The 12,519-nt window shown below is 41.0% G+C and overlaps 1 protein-coding gene across 4 annotated transcripts in view; it reads left to right on the forward strand.

Annotated features, from left to right (window-relative positions):
- The window catches only part of LOC106584979 (V-type proton ATPase 116 kDa subunit a 2), a 42,478-nt gene that overhangs the window by 14,441 nt on the left and 15,518 nt on the right, over positions 1-12,519 (forward strand). For all 4 annotated transcript variants that reach the window (XM_014170681.3, XM_014170682.3, XM_014170680.3 and 1 more), the window contains exons 3-8: positions 9,740-9,837; positions 10,068-10,205; positions 10,549-10,646; positions 10,743-10,869; positions 11,069-11,151; positions 11,309-11,402. In XM_014170681.3, coding sequence (XP_014026156.1) covers positions 9,740-9,837; positions 10,068-10,205; positions 10,549-10,646; positions 10,743-10,869; positions 11,069-11,151; positions 11,309-11,402 — 638 coding nt within the window. The remainder of the gene's footprint in view (positions 1-9,739; positions 9,838-10,067; positions 10,206-10,548; positions 10,647-10,742; positions 10,870-11,068; positions 11,152-11,308; positions 11,403-12,519) is intronic.

Consider the following 12,519-nt stretch of genomic DNA (forward strand, 5'->3'; position numbering starts at 1 on the left):
CCCGGCGGTCAGGGTAGGCAACAACACATCTGCCACACTGACCATCAACACGGGGGCCCCTCAGGGGTGTGTGCTTTGTGCCCTTCTGTACTCCCTGTTCACCCACGACTGCGTAGCCACGCACGACTCCAACACCAAGTTTGCTGACGACACAACGGTGGTAGGACTGATTGACAATAAAGCAGAATATAGGGAGGAAGTCCAAGACCTTATCAGCCAGACAGAGGAGCTGATCGTGGACTACAGGAACTGGAGGGCGAGCACACCCCCGTCCACATTGATTGGGCTGTAGTGGAGCAGGTCGAGAGCTTCAAGTTCCTCTGTGTTCACATCACTAAGGAATTAACATTGTCCACACACCCACACAGTTGTGAACAGGGCACGACAGCGTCTTTCCCCCCTCAGGAGGCAGACAAGATTTGTAATGGGCCCTCATCCTCAAAGTTACAGCTGCACCATTGAGAGCATCTTGACTGGCTGCATCACCGCTTGGTATGGCAACTGCAAGGCATCCGACCGCAAGGCGCTACATAGGGTGGTGAGTACGGCCTAGTACATCACTGGGGTCGAGCTCCCTGCCAACCATGAGCTCTATATACCAGGTGGCGTAAGAGGAAGGCCCAACAAATTGTAAAGACTCCAGCCACCCAAGCCATAAACTATTTTCTCTGCTTCCGCACGGCAAGCGATACCAGTGCAAGTGTGGAACCAACAGGACCCTGAACAGCTTCTACCCCCAAGCCATAAGACTGCTAAACAAGACTGCTAAATAGCTAATCAAATGGCTCCCCAGACTACCTGCATTGACCCTTTTTTGGACTGACTCTATGCACACAAGCTGGCTTCTACCCACACACTCACACATACACTGACACCCCAACACACACACTCACTTTTTTACACTAACTCTCCCGCACTGGCTCTATGCACACATGACTCTACCCACACACTCACACATACTGACACCCCAATATATACACACACATTCACACTCACCACACGCTGCTGCTACTGTCTTATCTATCCTTTTGCCTAGTCACTTTACCTCTATATGTACATAGCTACCTCAATTACCTCGTATCCCTGCATATCGACTCAGTATTGGTACTCTCTGTATAGACAGCTCCTTCAGAAAGTATTCACACCCCTTGACTTTTTCTGTTGTATTACAGCCTGAATTTAAAATGGATTAAATTGAGATTTTGTCACTGGGCTAGACGCAATATCCCATAATGTCAAAGTGGAATTATATTTTTAGAAATATTTACAGTGCCTTGCGAAAGTATTCGGCCCCCTTGAACTTTTCGACCTTTTGCCAGATTTCAGGCTTCAAACATAAAGATATAAAACTGTAATTTTTTGTGAAGAATCAACACCAAGTGGGACACAATTATGAAGTGGAACGAAATTTATTGGATATTTCAAACTTTTTTAACAAATAAAAAACGGTAAAATTGGCCGTGCAAAATTATTCAGCCCCCTTAAGTTAATACTTTGTAGCGCCACCTTTTGCTGCGATTACAGCTGTAAGTCGCTTGGGGTATGTCTCTATCAGTTTTGCACATCGAGAGACTGACATTTTTGCCCATTCCTCCTTGCAAAACAGCTCGAGCTCAGTGAGGTTGGATGGAGAGCGTTTGTGAACAGCAGTTTTCAGTTCTTTCCACAGATTCTCGATTGGATTCAGGTCTGGACTTTGACTTGGCCATTCTAACACCTGGATATGTTTATTTGTGAGCCATTCCATTGTAGATTTTGCTTTATGTTTTGGATCATTGTCTTGTTGGAAGACAAATCTCCGTCCCAGTCTCAGGTCTTTTGCAGACTCCATCAGGTTTTCTTCCAGAATGGTCCTGTATTTGGCTCCATCCATCTTCCCATCAATTTTAACCATCTTCCCTGCCCCTGCTGAAGAAAAGCAGGCCCAAACCATGATGCTGCCACCACCATGTTTGACAGTGGGGATGGTGTGTTCAGGGTGATGAGCTGTGTTGCTTTTACGCCAAACATAACGTTTTGCATTGTTGCCAAAAAGTTCGATTTTGGTTTCATCTGACCAGAGCACCTTCTTCCACATGTTTGGTGTGTCTCCCAGGTGGCTAGTGGCAAACTTTAAACGACACTTTTTATGGATATCTTTAAGAAATGGCTTTCTTCTTGCCACTCTTCCATAAAGGCCAGATTTGTGCAGTATACAACTGATTGTTGTCCTATGGACAGAGTCTCCCACCTCAGCTGTAGATCTCTGCAGTTCATCCAGTGATCATGGGCCTCTTGGCTGCATCTCTGATCAGTCTTCTCCTTGTATGAGCTGAAAGTTTAGAGGGACGGCCGGGTCTTTGTAGATTTGCAGTGGTCTGATACTCCTTCCATTTCAATATTATCGCTTGCACAGTGCTCCTTGGGATGTTTAAAGCTTGGGAAATCTTTTTGTATCCAAATCCGGCTTTAAACTTCTCCACAACAGTATCTCGGACCTGCCTGGTGTGTTCCTTGTTCTTCATGATGCTCTCTGCGCTTTAAACGGACCTCTGAGACTATCACAGAGCAGGTGCATTTATACGGAGACTTGATTACACACAGGTGGATTCTATTTATCATCATTAGTCATTTAGGTCAACATTGGATCATTCAGAGATCCTCACTGAACTTCTGGAGAGAGTTTGCTGCACTGAAAGTAAAGGGGCTGAATAATTTTGCACGGCCAATATTTCCGTTTTTTATTTGTTAAAAAAGTTTGAAATATCCATTAAATTTCGTTCCACTTCATAATTGTGTCCCACTTGTTGTTGATTCTTCACAAAAAAATACAGTTTTATATCTTTATGTTTGAAGCCTGAAATGTGGCAAAAGGTCGAAAAGTTCAAGGGGGCCGAATACTTTCGCAAGGCACTGTACATATTATTACAAAATGAAAAAGCTGAAACGTCTTGTCAGTAAGTATTCAACCCCTTTGTTATGGCAAGCCTAAATCACTACAAAGATACAGCCGTCCTTCCTAACTCAGTTGCCGGAGAGTAAGGAAACCGCTCAGGGATTTCACCATGATGCAAATGGTGACTTTAAAACAGTTACAGAGTTTAATGGCTATGATAGGAGAACTGAGGATGGATCAACAACATTGTAGTTACTCCACAATATTAACCTAATTGACAGAGTGAAAAGAAGGAAGCCTGTACAGAATACAAATATTCCAAAACATGGATCCTGTTTGCAACAAGGCACTAAATTAATACTGCTGAAAATGTGGCAAAGCAATTCACTTTTTGTCCTGAATACACAGTGTTATGTTTGGGGCAAATCCAATACAACACATTACTGAGTACCACTCTCCACATTTTCAATCATAGTGGTGGCTGCATCATGTTTGGGTATGCGTGTAATATTTAAGGACTGGGGAGTTTTTCAGAATAAGAAGGAAATGGAATAGTTAAAAACAGGCAATATCCTGGAGGGAAAAACTGATTCAGTCTGCTTTTCACCAAACACTGTGAGATTAATTCACCTTTCAGCAGGACAATAACTTAAAACACAAGGCCAAATCTACACTGGAGTTGCTTACCAAGAAGACAGGGAATGTTCCTTAGTCGCCAAGTTACAGTTTTGACTTAAATCCGCTTGAAAATCTATGGCAAGACATGAAAATGGTTGTTTCGGAGTAATCAACAACCAATTTGGCAGAGCTTGAAGTATTTTGAAAAGAATAATGGGCAAATATTGTACATTCCAGGTATGCAAAGCTCTTAGATTTACCCATAAAGACTCTCAACTGAAATCGCTGCCAAATGTGATTCAGTGGTGTAAATACTTATGTAAATGTGATATTTCTGCATTTCATTTTCAGTAAATTTGCAGCAATTTCTAAAAACATGTTTTCACTTTGACATTATGGGGTATTGTGTGTAGATGGGTGAGAACATTTATATACCTGTTGTACACCTGTTTACGAAGCATGTGACATAACATTTAATTTGAATTTAAGAAAATGTTTTGTTTTTCTGTCTTGAATAAAAGTAATAATGGAAAAGAATAATGGCTGGGTCTTGACTTGTTTATTAAATTGTATTATGCAGTCTTTGTTTGTGTAGCCAGAAGGCTGATATTTCATTTATTGTATGCAGTGATTAAATACATTTTTTAAAAACAAAACCTTGGGATGATAATTAAATGTATTGCTAGAATAGGCCTACCATTGGTTTTCAGGCTAATGAATGATAACGAATGCAATAAGTCAATTTTAGCTGTTATATATAAAATATAGCATACCTTAGAATGTCACATGATTCACAGCAGGTTTGGATTCGTGGGCAAAATATAAGCGCAACATGCAACAATTTCAAAGATTTTACTGAGTTACAGTTCATCATATAAGGAAATCAGTCAATTTAAATAAATTCATTAGGCCATAATCTATTGATTTCACATGACTGGACAGGGGTGCAGCCATCAGTCGGCCTTGGAGGGCCGACTTGTAGAGACTTGTAGATAACTTGTAGCCAGTGGGTTTGGCGACGAGTATGAAGCAAGGGCCAACCAAGGAGAGCGTACAGGTTGCAATGGTGGGTAGTGTATGGGGCTTTGGTGACAAAACGGATGGCACTGTGATACACTGCATCCAGTTTGTTGAGTAGAGTGTTGGAGGCTATTTTATAGATGACATCACCGAAGTCGAGGATCAGTAGGATGGTCAGTTTTACGAGGGTATGTTTGGCAACATGAGTGAAGGATGCATTGTTGCGATATAGGAAGCTGATTCTAGATTTAATTTTGGATTGGAGATGCTTAATGTGAGTCTGGAAGTAGAGTTTACAGTCTAACCAGACACCCAGGTATTTGTAGTTGTCCACGTTTTCTAAGTCAGAGCCGTCCAGAGTAGTGATGCAGGTGCGGGCAGTGATCGATTGAATAGCATGCATTTAGGTTTACCTGCGTTTAAGAGCAGTTGGAGGCCACGGAAGGAGAGTTGTATTTGAACAGGAATACCAGGATGCCCGGTAATTTCATGCACTTTTTCTATTTAAGGAAAATTGCTAGCTAACTAAGGGCTACCATACAGCTCTCGAGAATCCAAGGGGCCATACCCAGTAGGATTGTCAGAAGGACAAAGGACTACCAATGCATGCCAATGTAATGTTCTGTGAATGCAGAACTCTGATAGTCAAAATGCATTGTTTTACACTACTTTTTCCCAGTGTGATAGCTAATGTATCTACTAAATTAGCTAGCTTATATAGCGATCTAATAATATTTTACCAGGCAGAGAAACTCACGGTAGCTACAACGTTATTACAAGTTAATGTACCTAACATTGCTACCTTTCTGACAAATATGAATACTTTTTTTTTTCAATTTGAAAACAAATCATTTTACCCAGTGTATAATGTGTTTACCTGTTCTCAATTTCAGTCTTGTCCGTAGCATTTATTGCATCCACTTTCTGTCTCAAATTCCATGCACCCTAGACTGTTCAGAGAAGATGATACTACGTAATTCACAGCCGACTACTCATGAGACCAGTGTTCTTTTTCTTCTTTGGTATTATGGCGGTCCGCAAACAAATGTTATAGTTGCGTGCCACCACCTACTGTATTGGCTGTGTATCAGCTTACTATTCTGTAGTATGAATTCGTTACACTTTGTGAAAAAATTGCCCTACCAACTATAACCTTACATCTATTGAAACCTCATTACTATTCCACTACTTTAGCCCTATCTGATCCTACAGAGAGCGGGCGGTTCTGGGAAATTGCATTCAAATCTAGAAAAGAATACTGCATTCTTGCCAGAGGGGTCTCCAAAAACACTTATACACACATACAGTAGTTATGCAGCGCAGCTTTTAAGTTGGTTTTGAATGAAGTATTGTACTTCGCTACTTTTGTTTAAGCATCTGTTACATTGTACATTTTTGTAGGCTAGATTTTGTAGTTTTTGTAGGCTACAGTAGAGGGATGACACGGAAAGGTTGTGGCAGCCCCTCGGAGTCAGGAAAGAAATTGCTCATCATTGTTCAGATATTCTAATTCCCTGCAAGTTTCTAAAGACGCAACGGCATGCATGGGAATGCTTGCACATTAAATATAACTTTGTAATCAGTTAGCGATGCTAATGAAAATCGTTTTGGTAAACGGAAAAGCTTTCCCCAAAACCTTCTCAATTCAATGTTAACTACAAAGTAGGCTTACCGGGCAGAATGATATCATGATTATTTGTATCAATCAGGTGGGCACTTGTATAGCAAACTCTGCAATCATGTGTAGTGCAGAAACATCTCTAACCAAACACATTCCTCTCTTTCTAGATTTGCAATTAAAGGGGAATTACAATCAATCAACAACAACATAAAATTATTCCACATTTCTTCGGGTGTGATTTATGCATTAACTTTTTAGTGACGGGGCAGTATTCGGAAATTCAGATGAATGACGTGCCCAAATTAAACTGCCTGCTACTCGGGCCCAGAAGGTAGGATATGCATATTATTATCAGATTTAGATATAAAACACTCTGAAGTTTCTAAAACAGTGTGAATGATGTCTGTGAATATAACAGAACTCATATGGCAGGCAAAAACCTGAGAATAAATCCAACCAGGAAGTGGTTTGTAGTTTTTTCAACTGATTGCCTTTCCAAACTACAGTGTCTGTGGGGTCATTTTGCACTTCCTAAGGCTTCCACTAGATGTCAACAGTCTTTAGAACCTTGTTTCATGCTTCTACTGTTACTGGGCAGAGAATAAGAGCTGTCTCAAGCCTGGGACCAGTGAGTTGTTTACTGTGCGCTCACGCAGGTGCGCCGCTCCTTCTTTTTCCTCTGTAATGAATACACTATTGTCCGGTTGGAATATTATCGAAGATTTATGTTAAAAAGACCCTAAGGATTGATTGTAAACATCGTTTGACATGTTTCTACGAACGGTAATGGAACTATTTGACTTTTCATCTCGGGTTTTGCGCTCACGCATTATGCCTTTGGATTAGTGATCTGAATGTGCGAACAAAACGGAGGTATTTGGACATAAATATGGAGTTTATCGAACAAAACTAATATTTCTTGTGGGAGTCCTGGGAGTGCATTCCCAACGAAGATCAGCAAAGGTAAGTGAAGATTTATAATACTATTTCTGAGTTTAGTTGACTCCAGAACTTGGCGGGTAACTGTATAGCTTGCTTTGATGGCTGAGCTCTGTACTCAGAGTATTGAACAATGTGCTTTCGCCGTAAAGCTATTTTGAAATCTGACACAGCGGTTGCATTAAGGAGAAGTATATCTATAATTCTTTCAATAACTGTTGTAAATTTTATCAACGTTTATGATGAGTATTTTTGTAAATTGATGTGCTCATTCACCGGAAGTTTTGTGATGCAAAACATTTCTGAACATCACGCGCCAATGTAAAATGGGGTTTATGGATATAAATATAAACTTTATCGAACAAAACATACATGTATTGTGTAACATTGAGTCCTGGGAGTGTCATCTGATGAAGATCATCAAAGGTTAGTGATTCATTTTAGCTGTATTTCTGTTTTTTGTGACGCCTCTCCTTGCTTGGAAAATGGCTGTGGGGTTTTTCTTGTTTAGGCGCTGTCCTAACATAATCTAATGTTATGCTTTCGCCGTAGAGCCTTTTTGAAATTGGACAATGTGGTTGGATTAACGAGAAGATTATCTTTAAAATGGGATATAATAGTTGTATGTTTGAGAAATTTAAATTATGAGATTTTTGTTGTTTTGAATTTACCACCCTGCTATTTCACTGGCTGCTAGCGTCCCACATGTCCCAGAGAGGTTTAACATCGACTCAGAACATCCAATTTTGTTGCATTCTATAAATAATTGTAATTTTGATAGTGAAAAAAAAAAAAAATGAAAAGAATCATAAACCATGAAAAATATAACCGAGAAAATGGAATTTGGGAAATACTAAACCGAATGAATCAATGGGGTGTGTGAGTGGAAGATGGAGAAAAGTTAGTGACTGAGGGAAAGCGTGAATGAGTGAGTGAATGTCATTGCATGGAAAAGATCATGTGTAACAACGTTCAGGTAACTTTAGAGAAATTAGCTAATTATCAAGGTCAATGTTTTTATTTTAAAAGTAACTTAATTACTTTGACTCTGATCACGTTTTAAATGACCTACATTTTACTTTTACTTTTTTTCCAACAGTAGTTTTACTTCTACTTAAGTAAAATGTCATTAAAGTAGCAGTACTTCTAATTTATAAGGACATTTCAGTACTCTTTCCACCCCTGCACCCGTCCAATGTTACATTCTAGAGTCCTATCTAGTCCTGAACGGGCATTGAATTTAAGCCTGAGCTCTACCCATGCCTGCGACGTTCAGGCCCTCCCCTATCCGAGCCTGATAATACAGCAACTTCCTCAGTTTAATAGTATCAATAAGCTGCTTGTCTCTCTGTTCCCGCTCCCTGCACTCTGAGTGTGTGTTTCGGCTGCTCAATGATGAGATGTGAGAGAGCGGTTGGCTGACTACTTTTCATCACTCTAAACTCCGACAAAATGTGTGGAACATTATTATTTTCTGTCAACTCTGACAATGTTTTTGCTAGGGCTGGCACAATTACCGTATAACCGTGAAACCAACAGTTATGAAGACCGTCATGAAAATAAAATAACCGCCATAACCATAAAAAAAAAAAAACTGAAGATTGGATGGCTGGGCATTCATGCAGTTGAGTCCGTTTCTGCGGTAATATGGACTCTTAACAACGTTATTAAACGTTTTTGCTCCTTGCTGAAACAATCAAGGTGTTGTAGCAAACGTTCTACATTCCATGGTAATGTAGAATGTCCATTCAAATGATGTTAGATTCAGCAAAATGAAGCTACGAGCAGTACTGTAGATATTGACATGTAAGACTTCGCTCTCTGTCACACACAGTATCTGCGCAGCTTCACACTGTTACAGCGTGGTAGCCAGGGAACCAAAACAGCTGAGAAGCTGAGGCTTGCGCTTCAAAGCTATGTTGTTCAAGAAATTGACCCACTATGCTGTTTACTTTCTGCATCTGCGTCATATTGCTGAGTCTACCTTTTTAACCTCATATTCATAATCTCCAGCGGGGTTTAGACATAATTAAGACTTTGTGGCTGTGTTAACTAGTGATGACCCATATTGATGTGTACTCCTCCTGCTTTTACTTCCCGCTTTTACTTCCTGCCTTCCTGCTCCCTGCTTTGCTCCTATGGGTATACTCTCAATGGCCGCCAGTCCAACCATTATGCCATCATTGACTTGAATGAGTACGCCCGTACCATTCATTCTATTTCTAGGGCAGCATATGCGGTCAGGAACTGAGGAGAGGAGAAAATGTGCTCCATTAAAAATAAAATTTGACAGTGAATATTCTACGTGTTGTTCTTGACCCCGTAAAATACTGGATATTTTGACACCGTGTTTCTGGGGCTAACCCCTGAAAAGTCGGTGCTAACCCTGCTGCGGAGCAGGGCCAGCTAGCCCTGGGCTAAGGTTGGTGCTAGTCCACTTTAGAATGTGCAAGTGTGAACACTCGCTTAGCCCCGGGCTAAAATCTCTTAGCCCAGGGCTAAAGAGACTCTTAGCCCTGGGCCTAGTGTGGGCTTGATGAAAAACACAGTGTAAATTACAACAGATTAAGCTTATTGATATACATGTATTATTTGAAACAAATGGATTGTTTGGAACGCAGTGACTCTGTGTGTTGTGTACTAAGACTTCATTGCATCTTTGACAGGGTACCTTCTAAGAGAAATCAAGAGGGCAGACCTCCCACTTCCAGAGGGAGAAGTGAACCCGGTTGCACCCCTGCCCAAGCATGTCCTAGTTATAATGGTTAGTGCACCCTACCTGTCTCGTTCTCTAGAACGTTATAAATCCTTTTATCATAAGAATGAAGTATTGTCTTCGTCCCAAATGGCACCATATGTTCCCTATATAGTGCACTACTTTTGACCAGGACCCTGGTCAAAAGTAGTGCACTGTATAGGGAACATATGGAGCCATTTGGGACACATCCCGTATTGCCATTGCTATTGACTCTCTGTATGTATGGCTGTCTCCAGGAGCAGTTGCAGAGGTTGGAGGTGGAGCTGAGCGAGGTGACCAGGAATAAGGAGAAGCTACAGAAGAACCTCCTGGAGCTGACAGAGTATACACACATGCTGCGCATCACACGCAACTTTGTGCACCGCAGCGCAGAGGTAGGTCCAACAGCTTCCCCACAAAGCAGGATCCCACCACTGTATAACGCTTTGCCACTCAGTTTGACTTAAGAGCACTTGCATTGGCTTTGATTTGCTTCATGAGGAGACTGAGCAAATCTTAGTGTCACATGATTTGTCTTAGCGCATAACATTGAGGCTTTCTTTTCTCTTTTTTTTCTTTCTAGAGGATGTTTTGGGGATACATCTGGGGCTAGCCAAAATCTTGCTGCTTGTCTTTTATTCATTCATGCATGGGCAAATTCTTGCCCTTTTTCTAACAATGTGTTATGGGGGTGTATGTGTTTTGTGTGTGTCCTCACACTGGGGTTATGTTTCACAGTGTGAGCCCCCGCAGGTCCAGTATGAGGAGTTCCCCTTCCTAGAAAAGGATTCCATGATGGACTACAGCAGCATGCAGCGACTAGGGGCCAAACTGGGGTAAAGGGCTATCAGCAGTCATATATATTTGTACACACTTGGGTATTTGTGCCTGTTTACTGTAATACCCTGTTTATCTCACCCTCACTCCTGCAGGTTTATATCAGGGCTGATTCAGAGAAGGAAAATAGAGGCCTTTGAGCGCATGCTGTGGAGAGTGTGTAAGGGCTACACCATCCTTAGCTACTCTGAGATTGACGAGTACTTGGAGGACCCTGACACGGTGGGTCAATGTTGTTCTGCCTGAGAGAGATTCTTAGCCCTTTTCTAAATGGTTGAGTGTGAGATAAAATAATAAGGTACTGCTTACCACGTAGCTAAATTTAACAGCATCCCTGTTGGGCCTGTGAGAGGTAGAACATCTCACCTCAGCCTTACCGTGTCTATATTCTAAACCGCTTCCTGTTCTCTGGTTATTGCAGGGTGAGCCAACTAAGAGTGTGGTTTTCCTCATCTCCTACTGGGGTGAGCAGATCGGTCAGAAAGTCAAGAAGATCTGTGACTGGTAATTAAAACACCTCTCCAACTGACCTGTTACACTTTCAGCCTGAGGTGATTCCCTGTCAAACCATTAGGCCTGTTATGTTGCCCCCAACAAGCTCTGAAGACTGTGGCTTTAACCTATGTGATAACATCATGGAGTTTATCTTTTTGCCCCTCAGCTACCACTGTCACGTGTATCCATACCCCAACAGCAATGAGGAGAGGAATGATGTTGTGGAGGGACTCAGGACTCGCATCCAGGACCTGCACACTGTAAGCTCTCTAAAATCCTTGTGAGCAACAACATAGTGGGTTATGGTTTTTCATTTTTTTTCATTACTTAAAGACTAGGACTTTAAGTAATGAAAATAACTTTTTGACTATCAAGTTTGTACAGTTAAAAATACAGATGTTTTCTTTTTATTATTACACCCATGTATTCTGTAACCAGAAAAGGTTAACTCCAGAGATCTCTCCCTAACGTCACTGGCTTGTTAAAATATAAGCTATCGACAGATTAAGGTGTTCTTGCTGCTGAATTTAGCTGTTGAAATACAGTCCCTTCAGAAAGTATTTTAGTCCTCTTTTTTTAGTCCTGTTTTTAACCCTTCCTCTATTTCTGATGTCCATCCAGTTTGATTTCTATTTGTAACTGTGCTATTTCACAAAATGTCCTAACCTACAGTTGAAGTTGGAAGTTTACATACACTTAGGTTGGAGTCATTAAAACTTGTTTTTTCAACCACTCCACAAATTTCTTGTTAACAAACTATAGTTTTGGCAAGTCGGTTAGGACATCTACATTGTGCATGACACAAGTAATTGTTCCAACAATTGTTTACAGACAGATTATTTCACTTATAATTCACTGTATCACAATTCCAGTGGGTCAGAGGTTTACATACACGAAGTTGACTGTGCCTTTAAACAGTATGGAAAATTACAGAAAATGATGTCAGGGCTTTAGAAGCTTCTGATAGGCTAATTGACATCATTTGAATCAATTGGAGGTATACCTGTGGATGTATTTCAAGGCCTACCTTCAAACTCAGTGCCTCTTTGCCTGACATGGGAAAATCAAAAGAAATCAACCAAGACTTCAGAAAAGAAATTGTAGACCTCAACAAGTCTGGTTCATCCTTGGGAGCAATTTCCAAACGCCTGAAGGTACCACGTTCATCTGTACAAACAATAGTACGCAAGTATAAACACCATGGGACCACGCAGCCGTCATACCGCTCAGGAAGGAGACGCGTTCTGTCTCCAAGAGATGAACGTATTTTGATGCGAAAAGTGCAAATCAATCCTAGAACAACAGCAAAGGACCTTGTGAAGAGGCTGGAGGAAACAGGTACAAAAGTATCTATATCCACTGTACAACGAGTCCTAT

This window comes from Salmo salar, chromosome 24 (assembly GCF_965601325.2).
Source record: "Salmo salar chromosome 24, fSalSal1, whole genome shotgun sequence".
Lineage (NCBI taxonomy): Eukaryota > Metazoa > Chordata > Actinopteri > Salmoniformes > Salmonidae > Salmo > Salmo salar.